This window comes from Spermophilus citellus, assembly GCF_964194105.1.
Source record: "Spermophilus citellus genome assembly, chromosome: 15".
Classification (NCBI taxonomy): domain Eukaryota; kingdom Metazoa; phylum Chordata; class Mammalia; order Rodentia; family Sciuridae; genus Spermophilus; species Spermophilus citellus.
Window position 1 is genome coordinate 18,070,213 of NC_138195.1, and position 16,633 is coordinate 18,086,845.

Genomic DNA, 16,633 nt, shown 5'->3' on the forward strand with positions numbered 1-16,633 from the left:
ACATGGGCAGGATCATGGAGGGAGGCAATACATGGCATAATCTCTCTCTTTTTTTTTTTTGCTTAGGAGGATTTATTGAGAGAATTCATGTTAATTATACAGTGTCTGGCACATATTAAGTACTCAGGTATTAGCCATTATTATTTATATTTCACCTTGCTAAACCCAGTACATATAGAATATAGTATCTTATAGTTATTATGGCTCATGCATAATGAACTAAAAATCAAGATAATTTTATTTATTTTTTTCCCTTTCCCTCCCATCTCATGTCTCTGTTTAATGTTACTCTTTTCTTCCTGCTCTTCCTCCCTGCTCTGTTCATAGTTGCTCTCATTATATCAAAGAAGACATTTGGTATTTGTTTTTTAGGGATTGGCTAGCTTCACTAAGCATAATCTGCTCTAGTGCCATCCATTTCCCTGCAAATTCTATGATTTTGTCATTTTTTATTGCTGCATAGTACTCCATTGTGTATAGATGCCACTTTTTTTTTTTATCCAGCAAATTGGTGCGGCCAATTTGGCATAATCTCTTTGCTCCCAATCCAGCAGTCCTAACAACCATTAACATAGCCCCACTGAACTGAGGTCCTGGGACCCATTGACCCAAATCCCAAGTTGAATGTGACACATATACACCTGCATTTTTTAGAAGATCTCTATCAGATTTTAAAATGGTCCTGTGACCCTGGAAAAATTAGGAAACACAGACTGAGCAAAACTAAAATGACTTATGTTGAGGCTGAGGCCAAAAAGTTCGGAGGTCAGGACTTGGAATGATGAGATAAAACAGAAACTGCTAAATGTTACCATAAGATCCGCTCCCAATCCTGCCAACCCTCACCACAGAAACAGTGAATTCTTCCACTTTCCCTGAATGGCCTGTGGTTTTTCTGTCCTTTCTGCTTCAATGCCCCTAAAGATTAACTTTTTCCTTTCCTTTCTTTTTTCATGAATGAGAGTTATTACATGATACAAAAGTTATTGAACAGGCCATGCCCAGCAAATCGCCAGACTGCACACAGGTGTCCCTTGCACAATAAATAACAAAGGCTCGAGTGTTTATTGATAAGTCCCCCCTCCACTCCCCGCCCCACACCATCCCAAGAACCAAAAGTAATAGCGGCGCCTGCGCGGCGGCCTTTGTTGTAAACCAAAGGGTCCACATCTTCCAAGGGTCCACATTATGCAAGGGTCCCTAGACGCCGTCAGCAGACCCGGTTCTTTGGGGCCAGGTCGAGCTGCTTTTCTTCGCGCATCCTGGAACGCCCTCGGGGACCACAGATTCGGGTCTCGCGGCGCGCCAACCGGTAGTCCGAGGACACCCGGCAATCAGTACGCAGACGTCCCAAACCTTCCCCATCCACCCTCCGGCACCGCCCGGCGCCGGGTCTCCGCGGGTGCCCAGGGCGGAGCGGGGCGGTGCACAAGAACGGTCCCATCGTCCAGTGAGAGGTAAGGGGCTAGTCCAGGACGGGAGGGGAGGGAAGGATGGGGAGGTGCCATTGGCTGGATGGGGTAAGGGCGGGGCGAGGGGCGGGCCGGGTCCCCGTGCAGCAGAGCCGGTGGACCGCAGGCGCTGCGGGCTCAGCTCCCATGCGGGCGCAGCTCTGGTTGGAGGCTGGGACAGGGCTCTGGCAGTGGCTTCTGGATGGAGCGATGACTGGACGGTGAGTGATGCCCGGGCAGGAGTGCTAGTGGGCGTCCATGGAGCACCACACCCCCGAGCCCCGGGCTGTCACCCTGCAGATGCGCTAGAGCCTGGGCACTTGTGCCCTTTGACCGCTGCGCGCGGAGTCTCCTCCCATTGCCAGCCTGGCGCATGGCGGGCTTGGGGCCCAAAGCTTTCAATGGGCACTGTGCCTGGCACCTCCTTTAAGAGGAAGTCACTGTAGGAGCTAAGATATTAGCATGACAGGTGAGTGCGGTCTCAGGCTTCACCTGTGCCCACCTCAACCCTCACCTCAGCCGGTCTCCTAGAAGAATAGACCCTAGAGTTGGGAAGAGAGCTTCAGAGCACTTTTGCACAACTCTCTGATTTCACAGATGGAAAACCGAGACCAAAATATAGGCAGAGAGAGGGGCTTGTCTCACAATCGCTATTTGTGGAGGGTTCGCCTTCTACTAGACTCTGTGCTAAGGGTTTCAACACAATGTACCACACCCTCTGCGGCATTGTGAGATTGACACTTTCATTATCCCCATTTTCAGATGAAAAACTGAGGCTTAAAGAATTACAGAAGTGTCTACCCTTACTCAGAAGAGCCAGTGTTAGAGCAGGAATTTAAACCCAGGGTTGGCTGTGCCTTCAGGCCTCCTTCACCCCACCCTCTGGCTTTAAAGCTTATACAACCTGCTTCCCTGCTCTTCCTGTGCTCTGTACTTAATTGCTGAAGGATGTCTTAATGTTATCATGAGTCTGGCATAACCCTGACAAGGGAGGCCTCCTCTCATACCAGGCCAGTGCCAGGCCAGCCAGCACTTTATTAAAACTCAGTAAGCAGAGATTTAGAAACCCAATTTCACATGGAAATTAAATGAGGTCATGCAGCAAATAAGGCCTGGGATTCTGGAATTCAAACCCAAACAGGTTAGACTCCAAAGTTTGCCACCACAGTGGCAGAAGGGACCCTCACTGTCTTCACTATACTTAGCTGTGTCAATCAAAATCTGTTGTCAGAAATGATAAAAATAAAAACAAAACAAAAACTGAAAGTGAATACTGTAACCAACAGGTAAATGCAAGTCTGCAGACCTCCTGATCCTCTGTGTAGTTCCTGGGCTACTGTCCCTGGGACTGGAAGTTCTAGGGAAAAGAAAGGAGTATGCAGAGGAGAGAGGGAGAGAAGAGAAGATGAAATGCATTGCAATTAGGTGAAAAAGTTGCTGGCTAGAAGTTGTAATGGGGTGCATTTCACCACTTTGTCGGTGTATGATCAGTTTGTCTTTATTAGTTCTAGTCATAATTCTGTGTGTAGTGTGGTGTTTCCAGACTTGTCATTGAAAGTAAGGTTGATGCACAGATTAAAGTGTCCATCTGAACCCCAGGAGCCTCTAGTGGTGGGGGGACCTGAAGGTAGAGAACAGAATTAAGGTTCAGTATCACCTTGGGTCAGGGCCACCTGGATCATGGCAGATAAAAAGCATGAACAAACTTGGGTGTCATTCTACTAATGCAAAGCCTCAGATGGCCTGTGTGAGGCCATCCAGGCTGCAGCCCTGGGGATCTGATTCTGGTTTCAGGAGTAAACTCAGCCTATTTCCTCACTCATCCAGGCTGCAGCCCTGGGGATCTGATTCTGGTTTCAGGAGTAAACTCAGCCTATTTCCTCACTCATCCAGGCTGCAGCCCTGGGGATCTGATTCTGGTTTCAGGAGTAAACTCAGCCTATTTCCTCACTCATAGTCACTTCTGCAGGAAGATAACTCTCATCCTCTTTGAATTTCACATTCCCATTTCCAGATCCTTACTGTTTCTCTGGAGCCTCTAGAACTCCTGACTCCCAATGTCAACAGTGATGTTAATGGGAGCTTCTGTTTATTATAGATGAGTCCATACTATGCCCATCTGAAAGGTCTCATTTGCCTTCATAAAATTCATCTAGAATTATAATTATTTGATAAATGAGAAACCAGAGAGGTTCAGAGGGGGAAGGGAACTTGCCAAGGGTCATACAGCCAGAGAAACACAGAACAGAGCTTTGAGCTCAGCACATTACAAAGGTTGAGAGGTTATCTTCTCACAGAGTACACTGAAGAAAATATTTTGAAATTGTTTTAAAGTAAATTAACATCAAGTAGGAAGTGGGTGCACTTCCCAAAATTTCTGTAGTTTTCTCATTTCTGCTAAAGGGGAACTTTGAGTTTCCTAGGTCTCCTTTTCTGTGTCCAGCCTCCTTCCCCAGCATGTACAACTGATGGAAATCTCTTAAACTCCCTCTCCTTGACTTGCCTGGCCTTGGAGAACACAGATGGGATGTCACAGAGCCCAGGAATGCACTGCTGGGAAGAGCCCTGAAGACATTCTAGTCCAGCTACCACTAAACTCTGGCAAGAACCAGGCCCCAGAGATGCACTGAGGTCATATACCAAGTCAATGCCATTGCAAAACATACCCATCTCTCTGATGCTCCTCTGCCTCCTCTTTTTTTTTTTTTTTTTTTTTTTTTTTTTGCTGTGTCACATTTCAGTACAGATTCTCAGCCTGGGATCTAGGGATTCTAGGGATACATGAAAGCAGTCTCCCTGACCCTTCTTCAATAGTATGCAAGTTTAGTGTATATGTGTGCACACATACATACGTGCAGTTTTTTTGAGGAGAGTGTGGTAAGTTTTCAAGAGACTCATAAGGACTCCATGAGCCAAAAAATTCTGAGATCCACTGTGCCTCCCAGGGAACCATTACCAGCAGCTTCCTGTGGTACACAGCCTGGGGCAGAGGTAGCACCGGTAGGAGATTGCCCAGGGCAGCCAGGCTGCAAGCACTTGTTGGCAAGAGCTTAGAGGGTCTGCCCTTCTGCTCTGCACCCCTGGCCCCAGACAGTTGGGATGTTGTCTAGCTACCATACTAAGCACCTGGTTAACCCAAAAGCTATTTCTTGGGAGGATCTTTCTTTCCAACAAATCCCCTGTTCTACAGACAGGAGGTAAACCTTATTTGTGGTGGGGGACACAGAGCCAGGGAGTTTGGGTATTAAGTATTAAGAAGGGACAGTAAGATTGGAAATGGCTTTCTTATTCCAGGTTGCTGTGACTTGTAAACAAGGGCAGAAAACAGAACCCAGCCCTGGGAGTCTGGGGGAGGGCCACCAGGAAGCATTAGGAGATGGCCAGTCTGCTGCATGCATGGGGGACAAAAATCAGGCTCTTCAGAGAAAGGGGAGGTCCAGGAATCTGAATGGGCTCAGGGAAACCCTTCAGGGGAAGCCCAGGACTGTGGAGGGTTAGGGATCCAATAGAAAAGAGCTGGTTTGATCAGCCCAGAGTTAGGCAGGGAGTGGAGGGAGCAATGGCTGCATCTGCCTCTCCTGCACTTCCCAGGCTTCTGTCACTTCCATCGGACTGTGTGCTGCATCCTCTAGCGCTTCCCAGCTGGCGCAACTGGAGCTGGGTCAGGAGGCTGAACCAGAGGTGGGTGATGGTAGGGGTGGAGAGGGAGGGAGGGGGGACATTGAAACTGAACAGCAGGAGAGAACAGCAGCTGCACAGTCACTGCCCGCTGTCCACACTGGAACAGCTGACTTTTTTTGTTGCTAAGGGGCAGCCTGCTGTCCAGCCAGACCCCCTTAGAGGCAGCTGGCTTCTTCCTGTGGCCAACCTCCCGCCATTTGCTGGCTGACAGGTGCAGGGAGGACCCTTTTAAAGATTCATTGTTTTCAGAGCCTCCCTGCTGCCCTGGATGATGTTTGGAAGTTGTGGCCAGGGCTGCAGAGGAGCGGAGGACTGAGGCTTCCTAGGAATGCAGGGTAGAACAGCCTGCACCCAGTTGTGTCCCTCCATCTGGCCTCCTTTCCTGTGCTTCCCAGGTCACTTTCTTTATTACCTGTTTGATTTCAATCATGCTTAAGTGAGAAAATAAGAGCCGTGATGTCATAAAATGTTAGAACAGAGGTAACCAAGATTTGAACAGGTAATCAAGAGGTAATCCACTTAGATTTCATTGGTGCTATCTTTGAATCTTTTAATTTGGATGTATTATCCATATTTCCAAGAGAGGACCCCAACACCTATGCAAAGAAGACAGTACATAATCTTACTGTAAGAGGCTTTCAAGTGCACACAGTTTAGTTTCCTGAAAATCCTACTTCATTTGGCTCCTTTTTCTCCTTTTACAATTGACCTGTAGAAATTGGGCCCCAGTGTTTCCCTGAAGAATCACAGAGTCACCTTCTTCTGTAATAACTAGCCCCAAGACTGCAAAAAAAGAAAAGAGGGCCCAGGCTTGGTAGTTGTAAAGGCCTCCCTGGCCTTTGTCCCTCCATAGCAGGCTGTCTCTGCACGGCTGGCAGAGCAGCCGCTGAAGTGGAAAGTGAAAACAACTCACTGCTTGTTCACTGAGGACAGGTAGCCTGGCTGGCACACCCGTGCCCCTGGGGGCCTCTCCTCTGAGGAGCCTGGGAAGCAAGCTTGGAGGCCTGAGTTGTGTGCCCTGGGGCCTGGGGCCAGGGAGCAAGCCAGGACAAAGAAGGCTGCTGGGGGGGAGGGGAGGTGCCCTCAGGCAGGCCAACTAGGCCTGTCCAGCTGCATCTGTCACTCTGTGTTTTGCAGACTGTGCCTGGGTAGCAGGCCAGCCTTAGCCTCATCCTTTCTGGGCTCAGGCTTCTGCTTGCACCTAAGCATCCTCTCTTGAATCAACTTGTGCTTTCATTGGGCTTCTGCCTTTTCAAGATTGTGCTGTTATAGAGATTGAAAAAACAGTTTTTCAGAGATATTCAGAGGCCTTTCCCAGGGCACAAGGAGATTCAATGCATGGAAGGCAGTCCAAGGAAAATGTTCCAAATGGAGATACATCCCCCTTCCTCTCCTGCTGGGTGTTACCTTCTTTCCCACAGTTCTCATCCAATGTCATTTCTTGACATTTCTTGACTGTGTCTTAGATACTGTTTGAAACTCACCAAGACCCAGAGAGAGAATGAATGAAAATCAGCTCCACCCTCGATCTGGTAAAGCAGCAGACACAGTGTTTTCATTTGAGTAGAATTCTGCCAGCCATTCCAGAGAGAGAGACTCAGGAGCTCAGGGAGATAGGTTTGTGTTGCCTGCTTGGGATGGAGGCATGTGAGAGTCAGAGAGACCAAGTGACTCACGTAAAGGCCATGCAACTGATTAAAGTCAGAGGATACAAATGCATGTATGGTTCTCTTAAAAGAGAGACTCACTTTCTGTGGGACTAGAATTCCTGTCCCATAAGGTGCATGGCCCAGTCCAGCAAACAGAAAGAGCCCTGTTACTAAAGCGGGCCCCGTCACACCTCCCAGCCTTGCTCACTATCCTCTCTGCCCTCCCATGGGATGGTGTCCCATCCTCCATCCCTGCCAAGCTTGCCTGTTTATCCTATAAGCCCATCTTCCCCTTTCTCCCCTCACTTTGCTATCTGCAGTCTAGGGCCCTCTTTAACTTTCCTCCTGGTTCTTTCTCTGTGCAGTGGATGTCACCCCCACCTCAGCTAGAGACTGAGCACACTGGCCATGTCCTAACATAAACAGGCCCTCAGAGGCAAAGCACTCCTAAATGCTAGCCAGGGAGGCCAGTGCTATCCAAAAAGGAAATCTTGGTGCTCTATTGGATGGGGCTACATGACACACACCTTACTGTCAACCAAAGCAGCTCCTTTTAGTATGATTTGCATAAATTTTTCATTTGAACAAAAAAATCTACAATTAAGAATAGGTCGAACATATTGGAGGTCAATATTCTTTATGGTACAGATGGAAAAATTAAGTCTCTGAAGAAAAAGCAAGCATATAGGTCTTAGCAGCTCCCAGCCCAAAGCTTTTTAGGAAATAACTTCTATTAATAAAAAACCACCATCTGACTTATAGGGAAATTTTACTTTTGGATGTTTCTACTACATACAACAAAATGCTGTGGGAAAATCAAAGTATTGTAGAGTTTTGTCATGAGTTAGAGGACGAAAAACTAGAGCCCCACTAAATGCATCTGCCTCAAAAGTGTGTTAGGTCTGACTATATTCCTTTTGAAATATATTTAAATATAAAATATTAAGTTAAATGTATATGCCATTTTAAATTTACTGCATTAGTAAGGCTAGGGTGGGTTATGGTGCAATAACAAATCTCTGAAATACCAGTGGCCTATCCCAGAGATTTATTTCTCTTTCCCATTGTATATCTGATGTGGATCAGCAGAAGGCTGTGATTCAGAGTCACTCAGGGACAAGGGCTTACTATTGAGTAACTGTGCCAATTAGAACAAGTGGCTTTCTCAGTAATCATGTTAGGAGACAGGTGTTGGTTCTTAAATGCATTGGCCTGGAAGTACCCATAACACTTCTGTTTGTAGCCCATGGGCCAGAGTTCATCACATGACCCGACTGAATTGCAGGGTCTGGGGAAGGTTAGCAATCACATGGTCCTTTCAAGAGCAGTAAATACCTATAATCACTTGACTTTAAACAGTGGAATATAATCCTAACAATCCAGATTTCTGGCTTCCTATCAAACCAGATGATCTATACCTTTGAAGGAGTAATATGTCCCCAATTTCTCACAGATTCTGTTTCTCAACTAAGTCACCTCCTTAGTCCCCAGATGCTGTTATATTTTGTTATCCTGATATGTATGCCCAACTCTGGAGGAGCTGACTTAAGGGGGAGTCTGTGGATCTTCTTGTAGTAATTCAGTCATTCAACAACCATTCAGCCTCTGTTGATGTGCCAGGCTATGCTTGGGGCTGGAAACCAGTAGTAAAGTAGAAATGCATTGCTACCACCTCACCATGCTCCTGTGCTTCTGTGAGTTTTGGAACAAGAGGTATGGCCCTTCAGGGCCCAGCAGGGTGGGAAGTCAAGAGGTGGTACCTGGGTAAAGAGGTGCTGCACCTATCCTGACAGAGGGCTGTTTGGGCAAGGGTTTCTTAGAGAGCTAGCATCAGAATATTGGAAAAGCAGCAGGCTATGTTCTGATTAGAAACTGTAAATGTACTAAAGGAGGAAAAAGCTTGGCACCCACTGTGAGCTGCAATCAACCCAGCAAACCTGAGGCTCAGAATAGGAAGTGGGATTGAGGCTGGATATAGAGGAAGACAAGAGAAAAACCCACCTGCAGTTGTTTCTTTGTAAATCCAGCCCTTCCTACAATAAGCTTTCTTAAAAATATGGCTGGACCCTGTACCCACAGAAAGTGTCAACCCAGAAGCCCAGACTCAGGGCAGCTCCTGCCCCACAAGTGTTTGAGGAACTACCCAAACATGCAGCTGGCAAATCACTTTTTCCACAGGCGAGCTGAGGAGCTGAGGAACTGAAACCCTATTTTGAAACCTCTGCTGCCTGACCAAGAAGAATGCAGCAGGGTGTCCCCAGCTCCAGGTCTCAGTGGTGCCATAGCACTGTGTCCTTGTATAGGTGGGGGGGGGGGTCTACCTTACTTTAGAGCAAGGCAAAAGGAGTGTTAACTGGATGATGCTGAGATCACTGAAAAGCTCACCTCCCTCAGATCATTTCCCTTCTCCATGCTAATTGTATTTTCTCTGCTTCTGCAATCAAATATTCATTCCCAACACAGAGGATGGGTTCATGATATTTGTGAGAGCAAGGAGGAAGAGAACTTGCTGGACGGTCAATATCAGTGTCAGAGGGGACAGAATATTCTGCAGTGACAGGCCCTGAAATCATTAATAAATATAACAGAAGTTGGGCCTGACCTTGAGCTCCCAGTAACATTTGCACACACACAGCTCAGCTTGATAGGCTATGATGGATTCATCTCAACACATGTTGGAGGTTTGTGAATAAGCTGATCTCTGTGGTGGAAGGACATAGAATGCACCCTGGCTGTGTTACCTTCCAGTGTCACTCTACCCCTTTAACCCCTAAATGCAACTGGGAAAGTATGAAGAGAGATAAAAACTGGGTTTTTGTTTTGTTTTTGTTTTTTTTTTTTAGAGAGAGAGAGAATTCTTTAATATTCATTTGTTAGTTCTTGGCGGACACAACATCTTTGTTTGTATGTGGTGCTGAGGATTGAACCCGGGCCGCACGCATGCCAGGCGAGCGCGCTACCCTGCTTGAGCCACATCCCCAGCCCAAGAGAGAAAAACTTTAGCTCATTCCCCAGCATGTAGGAAGCCTTGATAAGAGAGGATCCTCAGCCAGAATGTAATCCTCATCTGTAGTTTTGTTTTCTGTGATTTTTGTTACCCAGGGTCAATCTTAGTTGAAAATACTGTGGGGAAAAAAAATGCAAAAAGGAAGCAACACTATTCTGAGTAGCATGATTAAATCTCATTATCCCACTTCTTCCCACACAGACATGAGACATCCCTTTGTCCAGTCTATCCACACTGTGTACTACCTGACCATTAGTCACTTAGTAGTTGTCTCTGTTTTCAGATCAGCTGTCATGGAATCACAGTGATTGTGTTCAAGCAACCTTCATTTTATTTTATTGCATGGTTCCCAGATGTAAGAGTAGTGATAATGGCAATTCAGGTATGCTAAAGAGAATCTTTATAGTACTTTCTTTAAATGAAAAAAGTTCTTGACTTGATAAGGAAAAAAAAAATCTATACAATGTTGCAAGGATCTATAGTAAGAATATATCTTCTCTTCATGAATTGTGGAGAAGGGAGAAGAAATTCATCTGGCTTTTTTTCCCCCTTTTTTCTTTATTACACCTAAAACTATATAAGTTAGGCCACAGCTTTGACTAAGTGCTTAGTCAAGCTGGAAAAGGGATTAGATTACAGTATTCAATACTATCACAGGTTTCAGGAATCCCCTGGGGATTTTGAAATGTATCCTGTATATGTAAAAGGGGTGTGTGTTATTATAAGGGGAGATAGAGAAGTAGGAATCTGGGCAGCATACCAGCAAGATAGAGAAGACTCTCCTGATTTACCCTCCATGAGAGAAAACCAGGCTGGGCTTGAGAAGCCCTTTAGACCTTTTACAGTATGGAGAGGCACACAGATAGCTTCACATGATAATCCACTACTCATCCTGAAGGCTAGATATGAGCCCACTGCACAAAGGAGAAAAGGAAGCTGATGGTGGTGGGGGAATGCTAAATCCCTGCCCAAAAGCAATATAGAGAAGAGGTTAAGAGACAAGAATCGGAGGTCCAAATGCTTGTGTGCAGATAGTGACTTTGCTTCTTTTTTTTTTTATTTTTAAAACATTTTATATAACTCATAAAACAGTGCTTGTATAAAAATTCACACAAAGTTGCTAGAGAGCATACAATTTCCAAAAATGTCGTGGGTTTTTGTTACATTCAGTTTTCTAAAGATGCACTCAATTCAATGGTAATATGCAGACATTATGCGATATTTCATTATCTTTGGTAAAACTATTCTCATTATTTTGTCTCCTCACAGTATTAACTCTGATATCCGCTTTGTGCAGGGTCTGCTCTCACTAGGATGTCAGAAAATATTAAGGCTGGATCTACTAGAGGCAAATATTCCCAACAGCAGGGACACCCCTGGCCCCCAACCCCACTTCAGAATCGTCACCACAGCCAGACAGGGCAAGAGCTCAATGACCTCCACCAGGGGTCTCAAGAACCCTTGTGGGGGAAGGTGGAAACTGGGGCCATCTCTACAGGAACCCAAGTGGCCATGCTGCGGTGTGGTCAGGCAGCAACGCTTACCAACTCTTACCATTTTAACAGCCAATCCAGTCACCACTAAGTAGATTCCATTGGTTGGTTGATAACTGCTGCTGATATGCCCCCTAACTTGAAAGGAAAGCAAGGTTTGGAGCCAACACTGAAGGGGGGGGGGCACACTAGTGCTAGTGACACAGACACCACTTGATTCCTTGTCAAACTTCTGTCGTCATGTAGACACAGCCATGTGAACTGAAGCAGGATCCGAACACTGAGTACATTTATGACTATCTTCATACATTCTTCAACAACTTACTAACAGAGAAAACCATGACCACTACCACCTGCCATGACTTACTATTTTACTTAACGTCAGAATGTGTCTGTGCTAATTCTTTAGTCCTTGGGATACAAGGCAGAAAATAATCCAAAACACAAACAAGTAAAAACCAAAGAATTAAGATGGGGAGAAGGATGGGGTGATGCCAACAGATTTTATGGAACACACTAAATTCTGGAAAAATAAGTATTTTGTACTTCTATTGCTTCATGTAAAAAAACAACAACAACAAAAAAAAACCATGCCCACTGGAGCCACCTATATGGATGCAGAAGTGAGGACACCATACAGACAGAACACAATCCAGGGGGACAGGAAATGCTCCCAGAGTGTGTCCACCTCTCTTCACTGAAAGGGACTGTAGGATATTGGGGGTCGGGGGGTGAGTTACACAAGAAGGGTGTTAAGGAAACCACCAAAATACAGTTTCCAAAAATTTAACATGCTCTAAGTAACAAAGAGACATATTTAATTTCTAGAACCTGTTGACTTCAATGTTAAGCAAACACGAACTTTTCAAAAATTAACAATTGATTGTGCTTCTGAAGTTGCAGGGTCACATTCACCCTCTAGAAAGCAGGGCAATTTTCACATGGCTTGGAATCCTCTTGGATACATCCTAGAGAGCAGAAAAAAATTCCATGGGACCCCCCCAACTAGTGGGGCCTGCAGGAGAGTGCCACAGCCATCTTTGGGTAGGGCGCATGCACGTGTGTATGTAGTGGAGAGACTAAGGCAGAAAGAAAAGCCCAAGTGAGCAGGGAAGTGAGTCTGCTGGCTGCCCCAGTTCCTTCACAGGCACAAAGGCAAACGAGTATTCACCGAGGTCCCCTTCATCTCACTTAAGTTTTCTAGTAAGGAGAAGTGTGTGTGTGTTTGTGTGTATGGGTGCGTGTGACAGAGTCACTAAGTCCCTGTGCATTTTTCAATTCCAAAAATTCAGGTTTACAGTTTTAACAAAAATAATCTGTAAATGATACTGAAGAGTCATTTTTAAGCAGCTCAAGATCCTGTTATATAAACAAATGTCTACTGAGTGAAGGCAAAATTTATGTCATATAGCTACTGGAACTAAAGTTCTTAAGTATATGAGGAAAATTCACAGGTTATTTCTATTATATCTGCATTTTAAGGTAGCAAAATATTAAACCATTAGGGTATCCAATCTGTAACCTCCCACAAGGCTTTATGACTATCCTGTGTGGGTCGATTTCCCAGGTCTCTGGTAAGATGCATCCAATTTGGGTTAGACTGCTTCCTTTCTTTCTTCAGCATCTGGCCCCCAACATAGGGCAAGTAAAAGTTCTGTCTTTAAAGATGTGACCGGCTGGGGAGTTTCCCAACTGGCGCCCCTAGAGAGCAAACTGCCGGCTTGGAGCAGTGTGACCTTCCCAATCCGTGGGGAGGGGAGAGATGTACACCTAGAAGATAGGGCATGGGCCAGGGTAAGACAGTAGAACCTTCTAGAGGACCCAAGGGGAAAGTTCTGAGTGGACCTGGGAAGGGATGTGGGAGCCCCATTTGAGGTGACCTGTGCCCTTTCAATATCAGGTATCCTCATGAGGGCCCCAGGCCTGGGCCTGCCCAGAGGCATAAAGATGCCATGCTAATGGGAGGAGCTAATGCTGAGGTCTGGCAAGCTATGCAATCAACCTGTGACTTTGCTTCTTGTTTGCCAGGTGATCTTAGGCAGCATGCTTCACCTCTGTCCCTGCTTTCTTATCTATAAAATGGGAATATGTGATCCCTACTTCATAATGTTGTTGTAGGACCAGGTGATTCCTAGAAAATGCTCAACAGTGTCCAGCATGCTGTGAGCACTGTACTGAGTAACCCTGGACTTGGAGAACAGGCCCAGGGGAACTGACTCCCAAGGCAGTGCTAGGGCCACTCTCCAAGCTTAGTGGGAAGGGAAGAGAGATCCAGGGTGGCTTTGAGGACTTGGGGAGCAGCCAAGACAGACGCCATCATTCAGGGTGTTGCCACGAAGGAAAGAGAGCCACATGGCCTGAAACGGTGAGAAAACTGTTCCAAATTCCTAAAGATCATGGAGTTTTCCAGAGTGGGGGACTCCATCCTCTGGGCCTGATTCTTTCAACTATAGTCACCCTACACTTGAACAGGTATGAAGCCAAGGTTACAGGCCTCTGTGCTGGGGCCCCAGGTGCTAGAATATACTAGGTAGAACTCTTCCTGGCTCACTTGTCTGTGAACCCTCCCTCATCTTTCCACCAGGTAACTTCCAGGTCTGCAGACAAGAGAAGATGAAGGAAGAGTGTCCATCCAGCTCTCACGTGCCCATCAGTGACAGCAAGTCTATCCTTAAGTAAGCTTTGGTGTATGGTAAAGGAGATTTTTGCATCTCCTTTTGGCACCTCCCTGCATGGCAGCCATGTGGAGGGATGGGGGACTTTTTCAGAGATAGAATATGTACCCTAGGGACAATTGTGGGTGCTGTGTTTTGAGGCCTGTTTCTTTGGAGATCAGTGTACCCTTCAGAGTATGGATTTGAGCCCAACCTCCTAGAATTCACAAAACCAGGAAGGCAGAATGGTACCCACTGGGGTTCCACAGGGACTACTTTTAATTTATTTACAAACTAGAATGATACTAACACCCTCGCTAAGTTGAATGGTTAAAAAACTCAAAACTGGTTTTGAGTTTTTAGTAAAAAAAAAAAAAAAAGAGTTCTTAGTTAAAAAGTATTTTATTGATGTATTTTTAACTTTGCTTATTTCTATTTACTTTCATAAAAATATTGGGGATATTTTCTCAATCCATTTCTGAACTGAAGAAAAGTATCTTTTTCATTTTGTCTTGCATTTTGAGTCCTGAGTCCAAATATTTTCTAATATTTTTACCCTGCCAACTTGAAGGTGAGCCAACATCCTTGAAATGATTAGCTTTTGCTGAAGACCTTCCCCCAAGGGTCCTCCCAGGAACAATCCAAGAAACACACATTGTTATATCACATCATTGCTTCTCTTCGCATTATTTTTTATTTAAATTTTGTAATAAGAGCAATGTAACAATATAATCTAAAAAGTCATAAAAACCTTAATCATGATTAAGTTCATGTAAATATGTATTTTCTAATAATTTTATGCTCAGCCTTTATCTCCTACACAATGGAGATGTGACACTGAATCCTGCCTTCTTAATACCATAAGTTTATACATTGCTTCCCCTATCAGTTCCCATCATGTCCACGTCACATACAGACCACAGACTCAGGCCCTAGAGCAGGTTCTGCTGTCCTCATTTTGTGTTGTTTGCATGTGGCGGGAGGCACTGCCTGAAAAGGAGCCAGAACCTTGGGCTCCTGCAGGGGAACCTTACACCTCATAAAACTGGCTGGGCAGGTATGGTTCCTAGACCCTCCATAGGGAAAGCACTTTGGCAAAATAAAAAGAATGTATCGGCTTTCACCAATAAATTTTGAATTGGTTCTGCTGATAGTATAACAATTTAGATGTTCTGGGTTCAATAAATGTGTTATCGCTACTAATTTTACCTGTTTTGTTTTCCCTTTCAATATGACTACTAGAAGATTTAAAATTGTGTAGCTGCATCTTGTGTAGATTGTCCTGTGCTGCCTTGCATAGCCTTTTCAGGTGTGGAAGCTATCCTGGTCTTCTCTGTCCAGCACATCTGTCAGGGCACTGTCACTTTTCCTTTATATGGGCAAAGTGGGCTCCCTGGGCCATCAGGATCTGACTCTCAGCCTGTTATCTTCATGCTTTGATTGTTCCTCTGGAAAGTCAAGATGGGCAAGAGGCAGGCACCCCTCCTGTTCTCTCTGCAGAAGCCACACAGGGCCTTTTTAGGAATCAATACCAGGAAAAAGCATGAATCTTTGAAATGTCAATAATCCAAGCCCCGGGTATTCCTCTGAGGAAGTGACAAGAGGTAGAGCACAGGGAAGCTGTCAGGGACGCTGATCTGTGATACTGAAAGTACACATACCCTAGATGTCCTTGGGAGGTTGGGGCCTACCTGCAAGTTTCGCTGCTTTCTGAGCTCCCTCGCCTAGAACATTCCTCTTTTCACAAGGGTCCCTATGCTGGACCTTCTGGAAAATGAAAGGATTGGTGTCATGGTGGCACCGTCAGGGCTCTCTACTGATCATATGCAATTGGCAAAATGTGTGTAATCATGACCATTTTATGAGGGAAGAAACTGAGGCTAGTGAAGTCAAATGTCTTCTCTGGGTCCCCTCCATGCCCCAAGTGTATGTGTGTGTCTTTACCTTTCAGGTCGGAGCTCTTGAGCCTGCTGAAAACCTACAACTGCTACCATGAGGGCAGAAGCTTCCAGCTGAGGCACCGAGAGGTGAGGCCTGGAGGTCTTTTTTGTTCACAGGGTCACATCATTTATGCTGGCTTGCCGAAGACAGCCTGGGCCCACACCTGTGTTTTCCAGGGTAATTATGATGACAATTCCCTTTACTCTGAATGTCCCAGTTTGGATAATAAATTATATGATTACTCTGTCACTTCCTGGTCAGGGACCAGGTTACCAGCCAGCAAAATAAAGTTGGAACATCCCTGTAAGAGTTCAGAGTAGATAGGAATCACTTTCGGTATCTTTTCCCTCCACCTTTGCCCAGGTAAATTGATGGGACAATGGTGTCTGAAGTCTCAGAGATGCCTGGCCTATCACAATGCTCAGTGGAGGAGACCAGGAAAGAGTCAGTCCCTCTTTTTTTCCCAACCAACCCAGCCCAGTATCCCTGCTCTTCTAACCTATGTCCTCAGTGCTCTCATTTGTAAAGTGAGGTATTTGGGCCACTCAGGGTTATAAGTTCATATGGTTGCAGGGCCTTACAGGCTACCCATGGGGAGTAGGTCCAAACGGAGGTTAGCAGCTACCCATCAGATCCAGCCCATGGCTGCCGTGCAAGAATTTGGGCCTCATTCAGCCAAACCTCTTCTATTTTTCAAAAGCAACTAGATGTCTGGAACTTCAGCAAGAATTTCCCAAATCTTAAAACATCATAAAGG

The 16,633-nt window shown here is 45.5% G+C and overlaps 1 protein-coding gene across 2 annotated transcripts in view; it reads left to right on the top strand.

Moving 5' to 3' along the window:
- The first annotated feature begins 1,519 nt into the window (after positions 1-1,519).
- The window catches only part of RASSF4 (Ras association domain family member 4), a 42,502-nt gene continuing 27,388 nt past the window's right edge, over positions 1,520-16,633 (top strand). Inside the window, exons 1-4 of one of the 2 annotated variants that reach the window (XM_081267016.1) lie at positions 1,567-1,672; positions 5,043-5,132; positions 13,866-13,956; positions 15,887-15,962. In XM_081267016.1, the coding sequence (XP_081123142.1) occupies positions 13,895-13,956; positions 15,887-15,962 (138 nt within the window). In that variant the 5' untranslated portion in view covers positions 1,567-1,672; positions 5,043-5,132; positions 13,866-13,894. Of the gene's footprint in view, positions 1,673-5,042; positions 5,133-13,865; positions 13,957-15,886; positions 15,963-16,633 lie in introns of both variants that reach the window. The other variant, XM_081267015.1, reaches the window with a different exon arrangement.